Source organism: Rhinopithecus bieti, unplaced genomic scaffold, assembly GCF_001698545.2.
Source record: "Rhinopithecus bieti isolate Rb0 unplaced genomic scaffold, ASM169854v2 scaffold_1673, whole genome shotgun sequence".
In the NCBI taxonomy this organism is placed as follows: Eukaryota; Metazoa; Chordata; class Mammalia; order Primates; family Cercopithecidae; genus Rhinopithecus; species Rhinopithecus bieti.
In genome coordinates, this window is record NW_016804690.1 from 2,023,706 (window position 1) to 2,038,602 (window position 14,897).

Here is a 14,897-nt window from a genome sequence, read left to right on the forward strand (position 1 = left end):
CAATAAACCTTTTTTTTTTTTTTTTTTTTTTTTTTTTGAGACAAAGTCTCGCTCTGTCACCCAGGCTGGAGTGTGCAGTGGCATGATCTTGGCTCACTGCAGCCTCCACATCCTGGGTTCAAGCAATTCTTGTGCCTCAACCTCCCAAGTAGCTGGGACTATAGGCGTGCACCACCCTGTCTGGCTAATTTTTGTATTTTTAGTAGAGATGGGAGTTTCACCATGTTGGCCAGGCTGGTCTTGAACTCCTGACTTCAAGTGGTCTGCCTGCCTTGGCCTCCCAAAGTGCTGGGATTACAGGTGTGGGCCACTGGGCCTGGCCCAAACTCCTCTTATAATAGAACATGAACTTCCACATCTAGGGCAAGTGGGTGATTGAAATATCTCTGAAGAAGCTTTTTGGTTGCTTGGAGGGAGGCTAGTTATTGATCTCTTAATGGGAAACTCAGTCCTAGTACTCAAGGGTCCCTGATTCTAGGAGAAAAAGTATTCTGCAGAGTGGATATATGGATTCCTAAAACATAAGGTTTTATTTTTCATCTAGTCGACTTATGGCTTTGCAGGAAGATAGAAAAACCAAGAAATGGAAGAAGCGGGATCTTTGCCTGGGCAGCACTACGTCCTGTGCCTTCCCAGGGCTGATCAGCACCCATAGCAAGTTCATCATTTCCTTTGCTGAAGATGAAGCAGGTAACATATGTACAGAGTTGTTTGATTTCTACTTCCTGGAACTTGGATAATCACAGGCATCAACTAAACATTTATTTTAAATAGTAATTATCACTTCTACTATGATCACTATCACTTAGTCATCTTTTATAATGTACTGGATACTATTCTAAGCACTTCACATTTTTCACCTTATTTTGTAATCATAACACCCCCATGATAAAATTACTTTTGATTTTTTTCTTCTTTTTTTTTGAGACGGAGTCTTGCTCTGTCACCCAGGAGGGAGAGCAGTGGCGCCATCTCTGCTTACTGCAACCTCCGCATCTGGAGTTCAAGCAATTCTCCTGCCTCAGCCTCCCAAGCAGCTGGGACTACAGGTACCTGCTACCACACCCAGCTAATGTTTGTATTTTTAGTAGAGATGGGGTTTTGCTGTGTTGGCCAGGCTGGTCTCAAATTCCTGACCTCAAGTGATCTGCCCGCCTCAGCCTCCCAAAGTGCCGAGATTACAGGCATAAGCCACGGTGCCCGGCCCCATAATGTAATTATAATGCTCATTTCACCAATGAAGAAACAGACTGAATATGTCAGCCTACTCCTTCCTGGTTGAACCACACAACTCACTGTGAGGGAAAGATCTATGCTGAACCGCAGTTCTAGGAATGTGGAAAGGGCCAACAGTGGACCAGACTAAATGGGCAGTGGGTGTTTATGCTGCCGGTGCTGTCTGGGAAACGGACCTCTAGTGATCATCTCACTGGTTGGGCCAGGCTCTTTCCTGACCTTGCCAAGAGTTTGTGAGCAAAGGAAGATTTTATTTATTTATTTATTTAGAAATCTGAGAAAAAGGTAGACATCTAGGTAGGAGGTTCCTCAATAGACAGACTAGGCACGTGTTAAGGGCTTCAGTGAAGCATGATGTGCACATGTACATGAGAGAGAGACCCAGAGAGACTCAGTTCTAATACGCTTCCAAACATTTTATCATCAGAAAACCGATTTTTAACTTCAGCTTTACATAAGTTATGTTTCACTCGGAAAGATAAAGTTTTCAAATTTTAAATATTTTTGTTTTGTTTTATTTGAGGACAGTGAACTTTCCAGTATATGGCACTAGATATCATGTTTAGAGGCAGAGATAATAAGGTGATCTCTCAGGGTCCCTTCCACATCTAGATTCTCTATAAGTGGAAAAAAATAATTAAACAACAGAAAACCAAACCAATCAAAAAGAAAAAAAGAAAAAAGAAAAAGATTCTCTGTAGGTATAAACCAGAGTCTCAAAGGATTCTGAAATATTTGGTTTCTTTCCCTCTGGGCCATGAGGTGGCTGCCTGGGACCTTCACTTGAGTAGGATATAAGGAGACCCAGTCATCTCCTGGACCCTTTCCTCTCAGCTAGCTGATGAACAGATAGTTTGAGATGAATGTTCTATAGGAGCAGAGGAAACTTCAAGAATTTTGGAAACTTCAAGTATTTTAACAGAAAAAAGTCTATGTGAGTTTCAAATTGGAAGTCCAAACACATGAAAAAAGAGAGAAACCACAAGCTGGCAGGATGATGGCCAGTGGAAAGAAAGTGACGTGAAAGCTCCAGGCGGTAGTGGGGCCTCTCCTCTGCCGGACACTGCCGTGGGTGAAACCCTCCCGAGGTTGGACCCCCAGAGTCTGCCCAGGGATCCTGGGCTGCCATCTTCTGTGGTTGTTCCTGGCTTTGGTGGCTTGGTTTGTTGTGCTTGTAGACGTCTCACAGTAGAAAACGGTTAAAACAAACAAACAAACAAAAAAGAGTCATGGTACATCTGGCAAACAAAACAGAGTCCTTGGCTGAATTTTATGGGGTAGACTTGCCAAAGTGTTCCCAAGCCTTTGCCCAAGGGCGGCCCTGAGGCTAATGAGGCTGTTCCTGAGGCAGGCTATTATTTTTTTTTCCAGAGTTGCTTGCTCTTGTGTTTTTGCATAAACTGATTCATACTTTCTGCTCTTGGCATATTCTTTTCCTCTGAGAGGCATTTTTAGATCTGAGCATTATTTCATTATTTTATTACCAGGCCACTGGCTTTAGGTAAGTCACCTTTTACTTGGAACTCGAGCTCTGCCTCACCTATGGCTACAGTTCACATTCTGGGTCACGCCCTACAGTTCACGTCCTGAGAGTTGATAGCTGGTATGAATTACTGCTGAGCGAATGGCTGGTGCGGAGCTGCCCATTGCTGAGGATTGATTGATGGGATTTCTGAAAGTCAGTCACTGAAGCACATTCCCAAGAGGGCTGGTCAAATGAATTATGTTTGTAGTAAATTTGTATAGCATGCATTTTTGTTTTACATGGCATATTATAGTTTTTTTTTGTTTTCTCCCCTAAGACATATATTAAAATATCAGTTGGATACTACAGATGAAATTCACCTCTAGCATAGTTTTAACCTAAAAATAAAATGGGAAGTCTATGGAATGTGGAAGACATATAATTTACACAAACTGCAGTCCTGTATAGGCAGGGTTTTCAATTTTCTTTTTAGACTAGGAAGGCCTTTGCATGGTCTCGAGGGGCCCCTGCCTATGTACTCGTGGACCTTTCTTAGACACCACATTTATCGAATGGTAGAATCACTCTGGATGGTACCTGGGGTTGCCATTCAGACAGAGCAAACTGACTCTAAAGGAGGGTGTGTCCTAATTCATCAGATCTCTTACATGGGGAAGATTATAAATTTAGTTTGTCAGTACACAAATCATAGTCTGTTAGGCAGCTGCTACCCTGTGCAGTGGCTATGCAAAGACCACGAGGCTCACACTTAGCACAAGACAAACACTGGTCTCTGTTCTCCACAAAAAGCAGTTGTTTAGAGCTGTTGTGTGGTGGCTCATGCCTGGAATCCTACTGCTTTGGGAGGCTGAACTGGGAGGACTGCTTGAGTGCAGGAGGTTGAGACCAGCCTGAGCAACATAGGGAGACCCTATCTCTACAAAAAGTTTAAAAAATGAGCCTGATGTGGTGGCATGCACCTGTAGTCCCAGCTACTCAAGTGACTGAGGTAGAAGGTTTGCTTGAGCCCAGGAGGTGGAGGCTACAGTGAGCTGTGATTGTGCCACTATACTCCAGTCAGCAGCAGAGCAAGACTTTGTCTTAAAAAAAAAAATCAGTTGTTTAAATAACCCAGAGCTGTATAAAGCTTTAGGTTTTTCAGAATTGCAACTTAATAGACATTTTCTTTCATAAAATTGAGAAAGAATTGTGTAAGGCACATAACAGCAAGTGAATTTAATTCAGTGTAATAGCACAAACATTGGGTCAGAGAGATGAGAAAGTAGTAATAACTACGAATATCGAACACTTTTTTTTTTTTTTTTTTGAGACAGAGTCTCGCTCTGTTGCCTACTGCACTGGGAGTGTAGTGATGCAGTCTTGGCTCACTGCAAACTGTGCCTCCCAGATTCAAGTGATTCTCATGTCTCAGCCTCCTGCATAGCTGGGATTACAGGCATGCGGCACTACGCTCGGATAATTTTTGTATTTTTAGTAGAGGGGGTTTTTGCCATGTTGGCCAGGCTTGTCTCAAACTCCTGACCTCAGGTGATCCACCTGCCTCAGCCTCCCAAAGTGCTGGGATTACAGGCGTGAGCTACCGCGCCAGCCTGGTTATCTAACACGTTCTAATTGAATACCTAACAATCACTTGAGGCATTGTGATCCCCATTTTACAAATGAATAAATATCTCGAGGGCTGTGCAGGTGAAGAGGTCTCCCAAGATAGCATGGAGAGGAACTGGTGTTATCAGAAATCAAACCAGACTTCTGGGACTCTCCACTGGGGCTTATGACCCCACAGCATAATGTCCCTCACAAATAACTAGAAAGCAAGGTGGAATGAGGCAGTTACTGTGAGAAAAGAACATTTCCCAGAGCTCCAACTGGCAAAAATGGGAAGGAGCGGGGGTCTTTCTAAGAGTGTATTAGTCCGTTTTCACACTGCTGAAAAAGACATACTTGAGACTGGGTAATTTACAAAAAAAAAAAAAGAAGCTTAGTGGACTCACAGTTCCACATGGCTGGGAAGGCTTCACAATCATGGTGGAAAGTGAAAGGCACATCTTACATGGTGGCAGAAGAGAGCAAATGAGGGCCAAGAGAAAGGGATTTCCTCTTATAAAACCATATAAAACCATCAGAGCTCATGAGGCTTATTCACTACCAGGAGAACAGTATAGGGGAAGCTGCCCCCATTATTCAATTATCTCTCATTGGGTCCCTCCCACAACATGTGGGAATTATGGGAGCTACAATTCACGATGAGATTGAGTGGGGACACAGCCAAACCACATCAGAGAGATACAGGAGAGAGTGGGTCGGGGTGATTTTTGTGGGGCATGGAAAAGACCAAGAGAAGAGGTGGAGAGTGGGGAGGGTCACCAGGAAATAAGGAACTCAAGGACGGAATGAAAGAGGAAAATGGGAGTCAGGCTGAAGGGAAACAAAACGACTAAAGAAGGGGCAAAATAAAGCGGTTGACAGATGGTCCTCAGCCTGCAGACTGTGTATATCCAAGTGTTCACAGAGGAAAGAGGTAAGGAAGGAAATGGAGATTCACTGAGGTGAAGTTTCCGAGAGCAAGGAGGTGATAAGGGAGAAAGCTGTTTGGTTTGATAAACAAACATACACATGAAATTACCTCTGCTAGGCCATACACTCAGCTAGTCTTTGGGGGTTCAAAGATGGACTTTCTCCTCAAGGAGCTCATAGCCCAGCGAAGCTGACGTCAGTTAGGTTTCTGGGATTCCATTCTTGGGGCTCACTGCATTTTAGGACCATAACCTCTTTTTGACCATTTTCTGTGCATCCAGCTCTGTGTCTCAGTGCTGCCTGATGTCCCATTATTGCCTGTCTATTTTTGTTGCTTTAGGGGAGCTGTATTTCCTGGCGACCTCTTACCCAAGTGCCTACGCACCACATGGATCTATTTACAAGTTTGTTGACCCCTCAAGGTGAGATTTGATGTCATTTTCTTCTCAAATGCATTTTTCTCATTTCTTATCTCCATGGCAGGCCATAAAAACAATCCTCACTGTCCCTCAAATTACCAAAAATTATTGATGAAGCAAACTCATGTTCTAGATGAAAAGCAGTTTGGACAAATAATGGCATAGGACAATGAGTCTATAGAAATTATGAAATACTTAGGAAACGGTCTCTTTGCAGTTGGACATGAAGACCTTGAGTCTTTCTAGGGTTAGTCTAGGTCTGTGGCTTTTTTTTTTTTGAGATGGAGTTTCACTCTTGTTGCCCAGGCTGGAGTGCAATGGTGCGATCTTGTCTCACCGCAACCTCGGCCTTTCAGGTTCAAGCGATTTTCCTGCCTCAGCCTCCCAAGTAGCTGTGATTACAGGCATGCACCACCATAGCTAGCTAATTTTGTATTTTTAGTAGAGATGGGGGTTTCTCCATGTTGGTCAGGCTGCTCTCGAACTCCTGACCTCAGGTGATTCACTGCCTTGGTCTTCCAAAGTGCTGGGATTACGGGCATAAACCACCATGACAGGCTATTTTTTTTTTTTTAATATGCTTCTGGAAGTGTCTGTCTGAGGTCATCTTACAACATGCATATACCTCTGAGCACCTGAGTAAGTACTGCTCCCCTGTGCCCTGGGCTTTGTGCAGATCTCCAGGTCTTTGGCAAATACGTTTAACTGACAGGTTCCTCAGTAGCTCCACCTGACCTTTTCTGGAGTTTAGTGTTTATTCACTTGCTGGGCTCTATGCTGTTTCCTTCTGCTTCTTTGCTTATCTCTCTCAGAGGCTGACCAACCTCCACCAGCACAGGCAAAAGCCACAATACCACTTCCCGCTTGAGAGGTTGTTGGGTCTGGGTCAGGTTATCTGCCCAAGGGAGGGTGATGCAGTGTATCCATCCTGAGGAGTCTGGGCAGTGCACTAGATTTTTTTTTTTTTTTTTTTTTTTAATAGACAGAGTCTCACTCTGTTTCCCAGGCTGGACTGCAGTGACATGATCTTGGCTCACTGCAACCTCTGCCTCCTGGGTTCAAGCTATTCATGTGCCTCAGCCTCCCAAGTCACTGGGATTACAGGCATGCACCACCACACCTGGCTAATTTTTGTATTTTCAGTAGAGATGGGGTTTTGCCATGTTGCCCAGGCTGATCTCAAACTACTGGACTCAAGCAATCCACCTGCCTCGACCTCCCGAAGTGCTGGAATTACAGGTGTGTGCTACCATGCACCCTGCCCCAGTGCTCTAGATTTATCTGAAAATTCTTGCCAAAGCAAGAAAATCTCCCCCTGAATTAGCTTACAGATAGACCAGCAGAAGAGAATTTTCCCCTGAGGCTTATGTTACCCATATCTGGATTGGCATTCAGTAGACATGAGGCAAATAGGTCCAGCCACTGGTTAGGGCTTTGGGGCCAGCTCTAGCTCAGCTTCTGTTTGGCCACAGGGCTCTCAGTTTGTGTATTCTTGGAAGTTGCTGGAAGAGGCTCCGTCCCTGAGGCTGTGCCCAGGGTGATGTGTGGATGGTGGAGGGTGGATAGCCAAGGGGTGAATTTAATACTGGGCTGTTTCCACTGCTGGGTCTGCTTCTGTGCACATATCCTGGGCTTAGGGGCTGGAGCAGACTCAGGGTCTTTAAAGTGCTTCTGATGGTTGATGATGCCTTGGTGGGGAGTTCTCTTTCCATTAATAGGCTTCTTTTGTGAACCCATTTTTCTTTCCTTTGGCAGTTTTCTGATTTAGCTGGCAGATAATTTAACTCCCCACTTTCACAAGAGCAGCTGTGAGAAGCCATACGGAAAGCACCCATAAAGCATTTTCACACTGAAGACATCCTTACTCGTTCACCTTTTTTTTTTTTTTTTAAATTGACATTTATGGAGTTATTCCTGTGTGCCAGGCACTGTGCTAAGTGTCATGCATGCAGGCTGTCATTTAATGCTGACAGAATTCCAACCAGGCAGGTTAACACCCTCACTCTATGGATAAAGAAACTGAAGGCTAGTTAAGTTAAATTACTTGCCCCAGGTACAGCTAGTAAGAGGAGCCTGGAATAGGAACTCAGTTCTCTTTGTGGACAGGTCATTTCAGCACTACTCCCTCCATTCAGTTATAACTATATCAAATCACATAGACTTTTTAAAGCTTCTATAAGTGGACCAGATTCTGCTCTGATTACTTATTCAGCTTGCCTTTGCACTAAATGCACCACTCCCAGCATTTTGAGGGCACCTGATTAATTTATGTATCCGTTTCTCCCTCCCATTTTTTTTCCTCCTACCCTTCCTTTAGGGGTAGCTAAATACAGTGGTTGAGAACATGGACTTGAGCCTGGGCTTGGAATCTTGGCTTTGCCACTGACTAACTGTGTGGCCTTGGGCCTGTTTCTTAGCCTGTGTGAGCCTCAGTTTTCCCTCTGTAAAATGAGTATAGTAATAGTACTTACCTCACAGCAGTGTTAGGAAGACTCAGTGAGCTAATATTTGCAAAGTATTTAGAATGGTGCCTAAGCACTACATAAGTGTTTGTTAAATAAATACAATTACCTTTTCTTTCCCCTCCACCTGGACTTGGGAGGATGGCAGTGAGAGACAGAGTTGGAGCAAGGCAGAGAAGGCAATGGGGACAGGCTGCGAAGTTCCAGCTCTGCTCTCTACAGTGGAAGTACTCTCTGTCCTCAAAGTCCCTTTTATTTCAGAAGAGGTACCCGGGGACAAGCAGTTTAAGAATGTGTGTGTTACTAGGCAGAGAAGCAGGCATTGCTTAAGGGCTGTGCCTTGAGTTCTTGAAGACATTTTCTTTAAAGGGAGTCACCAGCACCACCATCAGAAGCAGCAGCAGAATCATCCTCATCATCAGCCTCATCTGTGAACTCTTGTTATGTGCTGGGTACTGTTCCTAGGAAGATGGGGAATATTAGTTTTTGCATTTTGTAGATGTGGAGACTGAGACTTAGCAAGGTTTATTTGCCCCTGATTACCAGGATGTGAACCCGTTTTGACTGCCACCATGCCCATACTCCTAACTCCCTTTCTGCACTGTCTCTCAAGGGCCTGAGGTGCCCTGCTCTGTCTGTGCCCTTTTACCTCTCCTTCTGAGCTCATAGCATATTTCGTATTACATCTACCCCATCCCCATGGATAAGTAAAGGCTGACCCCAATTCTTGCAAATATACACCCTCTGGTGACCTTGATTTTCTGGTTGCATCTTCAGAGTCTTGCGTCCTCATGATTTCTGTTTGTGTTTTTAGGCGGGCACCCCCAGGCAAGTGCAAACACAAGCCAGTGCTGGTGAGAACCAAGAGTAAGCGGATCCCGTTCAGACCACTCGCCAGTGAGTCCATCTTTGAGTCTTAGGCTCAGGCCCTGGTGTGGAGGCTAAGGCAGTGCCCTCAGCAAGCAGGCTATAATTCCCACGGTGGAGTCTTAGTTACCCCCTGAGGGAAATTAAGTCTATACATCTCCTCTGCATAACAGAGGAGTTATGAGTGCGAGGATACCCGCTTCTACTGTGACTGGTTTCCTCCATTCATTCATTCACTCATTCATTCATTCATTCATTTGTTGATTCATTCATTTAATCGTTCATGTATTCATTCATTTGGCATCATTCATTTCGTACTTACTTTGTGGCAGGAACTATGCTTATCCCTAGAGATACAACAATGAACACTTAAAGCCTATGACGTGTAGGAATTCAGAGTTAAATAGGAGTGGGGATAGGAAGTGCAGGCAAATAAAGAAATAAATGTAGCACTAATGTTCTGGTATAGAAGGATGTTCAGGGCACTGAGAGGGTCCCTAGAATGAGGAATGTTTCCTTGGGGCAGGGTGGGGAGTCAGGAAATACTTACAGAGGAAGGATACTATCTTAAGGAAACTATTACAGAACCATGTATCACTGGAGTGACCCTTCTAAAAAAGTCATATATTTAGATCAAGGCCAGTTAGGGAATTAAAAGTATTAATAAAAGAATTTAAAGAACTCTAATGCAGTTATAGGTTTCTCTTATAGCTACTTTCTGGGACTTATATTTTTCACTAAATAAATGCTGATTTCTCAGAGACAGTCTTGGACTTACTAAAGGAGCAATCAGAGAAAGCTGCTAGAAAATCTTCCAATGCAACCTTAGCTTCTGGCCCAGCCCGGGGTTTGTCTCAGAAAGGCTCCTCCAAGAGGCTGGCTTCTCCTACAAGCAGCAAGAATACCCTGCGAGGGCCTGGTACAAAGAAGAAAGCCAGAGTGGGGCCCCAAGTCCCCCAGGGCAAGAGGAGGAAGAGCCTGAAAAGCCACAGTGGCAGGATGAGGCCATCAGCAGAGCAGAGGCGAGCTGGCAGAAGTCTCCCTTGAGCTATTGGTCAAGGTGGCTGACAGGGTGATGTGAGAGAGGAGAGCCACCTCATCAAATGAAAGTCACTGCTGAATAAAAGACCTTAGAAGTCTGGGAGGCCAGGATAGAGGTGGGGCAGGACGGTTTTCCTCTCCCTGAGAAATCTTGCTATCTGCTGAATAAATAAATGCACCTTCTCTGTATGCAGTGCTTCTGTAGGAGACCATATCCCAGATTGCTGGTGCACCTGGGTTATGGTGAGCACTAGTCCATGAGCCTGCTTGGAATCACACTGGATGTCTCCATTTTGTTTTGTAAATGCCTACAATCTGAGGTAATAAATCAACATTTGTTCAAACTGACACATATCCTTTGATATCCTGGATGTTTGTTTGACATGAGGAAATCTAGCATGCTGTACCACACTTGCATAAGAACCATACTTCACCCTCCTGCTTCACCTCAGGTCTAAGAGGAAGCCTGTGACAAGCTTCCAAGGAAAGACCCTTTAAATGTGGTATCTCCTTTCCCCAGCCCAAAGCTCATGAAATGAACAAGAGCAGGTTCAGTTCTGCACCTCCAGCACTTACTATCGTAATGGCCTGACAGGTTCTTCCTGTGTAGTGCACAGACAAAACCAATTCACTGAGACTACAATATTGCAGTAGAAAAACAGTTTAACACAGAGGCTGCCAACTAGAAGGACTGGAGTTATTACTCAAATCAGTCTCACAGAGAACTCAGAGGCTGGATAGTTTGGTGGGGGGAGGGGCTAGGGAATGTGTGCTGCTGATTGGTTGAGAATGAAATCATAGGGGTGTGAGGAACAGTCCCTGTGCACTGAGTCTGCCTCTGGATCGGGGCCACATGAAATGTTGAGTGATGAATCACAAATCTGGATAGGGTTAGTTGGTTTCCAGGGTGCAACCATCTGAAAAACATCTCAAAAGACCAATCTTAGGTGCTACAATAGTGATGTTATCTATAGGAGCAACTGGAGAAGTCATAAATCTTGTGACCTCTGACCACATGACTCCTGAGCAGTAAGGGATTATAGAAACGATGCTTACATTTTAGCAGAATTCAGGCCCTTCCCATAATCTAGTGGCCTTCCATCAGTTTTACAAAGGCAGCTTCAGTCCCTGAGTAAGGAGGGAGTTAGTTTTAGGGAGGGACTATTATAATTCTTGCTTCAAAGTTAAACAATAAACTAAATTCCTCCCATGGTTAGCTTGGCCTCAGTCAGAAATGAGTGAGGACAGCCAGCCCGTGAGGCTAGAGGCAAGAGGGGGTCAGCCATGCCAGGCTTCTCTCACTGTTATAATCTTTGCAAAGGAAGTTTCACTATTTGGCTTTATTGTGCACATAGCATAATAAACTTAACTACATTTTATTTGAATACCTACTACGTGCCAAGCTTATACCTTATCTTGAAACCTCAAAGCCCTGCTCTTCTCTGTTGCCATAAAACCTCCATTGAAGATGAGAAAAGTGAAGCTTTGTGAGGTTAAGTGACTGTATCACAGTGGTGTAAGGGAACAGGGAACAGTTCAGTTGGACTAGAACCAATTCCCCCTTGCAATCTGCCGTGCACCTGCCTTCATGGAGGCCCTCAATGAAGGATTGTGACTTTTGAACTATGTATCTGAGGATCGAAGAACTCACAGAGGAAATGGTCTCTATTTTCATCAAGTTCTTCATATTATGCAAAACATCCAGAAGAGTGTAGACAATTTGGTTTAAAGAGAACAAAAGAATAAAATACCAGGGTTGTTAACTTTTAAGGTCATATGATCACTATTTTAGATAGGATTGGACATACTCTGGATAGATTTTTTTTTTTAAAGACTTCTATAGAAGCAGTTTCCATCTTTTTACTTTAGGTAACCTTACCTAACAGGAATCCATCAAACCTCTCTGATTCTTTTTCTCTTGTTCTGTCTTTATGGAAGCTGCTAAACACCAGTCATCGTTTTCTGCAGATCATTTTTTTGATCATCTTCAAGTCTTCTTCCTTCGCCTTTTTCATACTTTTAGTTTTCCTTGCCTACTTTTGTAGCGCTTATGTATACTCTCTAGGATTGAAATGAACTTCAGAGTCTAACCAACTTGATATTTCACACTTTTAGCTTCTTCTCTGATGAAGACAGCAACTTAAAGGTGGAGGGGATTAACCCAGGGTTATTTTGTTGGAAGAGCTGAAAACCCCAGGCCAGTTCAAGAAGATTGGATCTAACCTCCAGACTAAATGTTTGAGCCCACTCTGCTTTCTTTGCTCACGTGGTCTTTCTTCAAATACATGGGGCAAAAATACAGTCTGGACTGGAAGTGTTTGAGCTGGGGGAAAATGCTCAAAATTCATGTATCAACTTAAAGGATCACACACACCAAATTCAAAGCATTTGGAACACTGGTTTTGCATTGGAGGGTATTGCATGGGTCTAGAACGGGAAGCTGGATGGGACCTCTGAAATGTTGGAAAGGTGGGGGAGAGGCAGAGTGTTTTTCTCTAGGAAGTGGCTTTATCTTTTGGAAGGATGCCTGGTGATGCCGGTGAGCCTTCCTGGAAGGGTCTAGGACTGTCAGAAAACAATCTCTAGGGCATTGAAAAGCCAAAATGTATTCCTCTTTCTTACAGCCTAAGGTGTTGAAAAGTTCGGAGAGTTGAAAAATACACATGTGCGGGTACTTGCTCTTTCTAGAGATCAGCTTGTGTCAGGGGAAGGGAGAGGAATGATGACGACTGGCAATGACTGGAGGGAGATGGGATTAGAGAGCTTCAAAAACTTCTCTTTCTTACTACTTTGTTACTTCATGACCAAGTAACTCAGAGTAAGTAGTCCTGGGACTAAGGTATTCAAGGATCCCAAATGGCTTTGCCAAAAGGCATTCAGTGTGTTAGTAAAGGGCTAATACTTTTGCGATAATACAGGTATTTTTCTTGCATCAGTGGGTCCTATGTCCTCAAGGCACTGTGAACACTTCACCTCCACAGCATTGCTAGCCGTAGATATCGTAACCACAGAGGGCCAAAATAATTAACAAAGTATGAGGGTGTTGAGTGTGTTTTCCTAGATCTAAAATATTGCAAGCCAAAACAGAAAGTCTTACAGTTGCATCACTCCCAAAGTGAACTCAGTTTAAGAAACACATTCCTTGTAGTGGTTCACACCTGTAATCTCTGCACTGTGGGAGGCCGTGGTGGGTGCATCACTTGAAGCCAGGTGTTCGAGACCAGCCTGGCCAACATGGCAAAATCCCATGTCTACTAAAAATGCAAAAAATTAGCTGGGCGTGGTGGCGGGCACCTGTAATCCTAGCTATTTGGGAGGCTGAGGCAAGAGAATCGCTTGAACCTGGGAGGTGGAGGTTGCAGTGAGCCAAAATCAACCCACTGCACTCAACCCTGGGCGACAGAGGGAGACTCCCTTTCAAAAAAAACAAAAACAAAAACACCACCACCACCACCAACAAAGAAAAAGAAAAAAAAGGAGATAAATTCCCTGGCTTTAAAGAGCTTGTTGGGGAGATTTTTAATTTCATCTCAATGAAGGCTGTGCTTACTGCTTGTCAGGCACAGTACTGACTCCCGGGAGACCCAGAGATGAAAGAGACTTTCTCTGGCTATTACCGTTTACTTAGTGGGAGCCAGATTAAGAATTAACTTAAATGCAAGGTCAGAGGACTCTGGGTCCCTAACCTGCACCATCTAACAGAAAGATAAATGAGAGCTGCAGACTCCGGGTCCCTAACCTGCACCATCTAACAGAAAGATAAATGAGAGCTGCAGATGGGAGCCACAAATGTAACCTAAAATTTTCTAGTAGACACATTAAAAAAATACAGTTAATTGTAATTATACAATTTTTTATAATTATTTTAATTACACTATATTTTATATAATCCAATATATTTCAATATGGAATCAATTCAGAAATTACTAGTGAGATGGCTTACATCCTGTTTCGGTTCCAAGTCTTTTAAATTCCATGTGTATTTTACTCTTTCAGGGCATCGCCATTTGGACTAGCCACATTTCAAGCAACCCAGCGGCCACACGCGGCTTGTGGCGTCTTTACACACAGTCCTTTATCAAGCTCTGGCCCTCAGATCTGGGAAAAGAAATCCTGGGTTGGAAAAATTCATGTGGTCACAAAAAAGGCTGTTGGCATTTTCCTCTGGTGACTCTGTAGTCACGCGGCATTGAGGAATTCAGGGAAAACACGGAGTCAGAAAGGCTGCAAACACTGGCTTCCCAAGCAACCCGGGACTATTTTTGGGAGTCGCCTCGGAAGGGGCAGGACCTTGGAGTCAGGCCGGGCTGTCGTGCCTGGGCTGCCACGTGTCAGCCACAGAGCCGGCTAGCGTCGGGGCCACGCTGGCCGCGCTCTCGGCCCTGGCAGGGCGTAGAGAAGCGCAGCCGCCGGCCTCCCGGGAGGCGATGGGGAGCGGTGCCACAGCGCCGCCTTCCGGCCACGCGCCGTAACTGCAGGCGCGGCGCCGCCACGGCCCGTCTTGTTAGCCAGCAGCCGAGTTCACTGCCAAGGCCGACGCCTCCACTTGGTTTTCATGGAGGGAACGGTATCTGTGTGCAGGGCGTTGGCCTCAAGCCTCCATTTCCGGTACTCCGGCCTACAGGTCCGGGTAATACTGGGGCTGCCAAGCCAGTTTCCCCCTCCTCGTGCCCTTGCCTGCTTCTTGTTGGGGGTCCAGGATTCTCTCTTCCGGGTCACTTCTAAAGCACGTTAAGGATGCTCATCATTTGCATTTCAGGAGAACTAACGTTTAACTCTGCTAGGAGTAACGTTTTCGGAAATCACGTTTTCCATTGTGGACTCTATTCTGTATTTAAATACTATGGATTAAAATAAAAGCAAGCCGACAGG

At 44.5% G+C, this 14,897-nt stretch overlaps 1 protein-coding gene across 1 annotated transcript in view; it reads left to right on the plus strand.

The window, feature by feature from the left end:
• The window catches only part of HHIPL2 (HHIP like 2), a 29,274-nt gene extending 18,905 nt beyond the window's left edge, over positions 1-10,369 (plus strand). The window contains exons 6-9 of the mRNA XM_017869993.1: positions 545-690; positions 5,577-5,658; positions 8,932-9,014; positions 9,745-10,369. Coding sequence (XP_017725482.1) covers positions 545-690; positions 5,577-5,658; positions 8,932-9,014; positions 9,745-10,031 — 598 coding nt within the window. The 3' untranslated portion in view covers positions 10,032-10,369. The remainder of the gene's footprint in view (positions 1-544; positions 691-5,576; positions 5,659-8,931; positions 9,015-9,744) is intronic.
• The last annotated feature ends 4,528 nt before the right edge of the window (positions 10,370-14,897 follow it).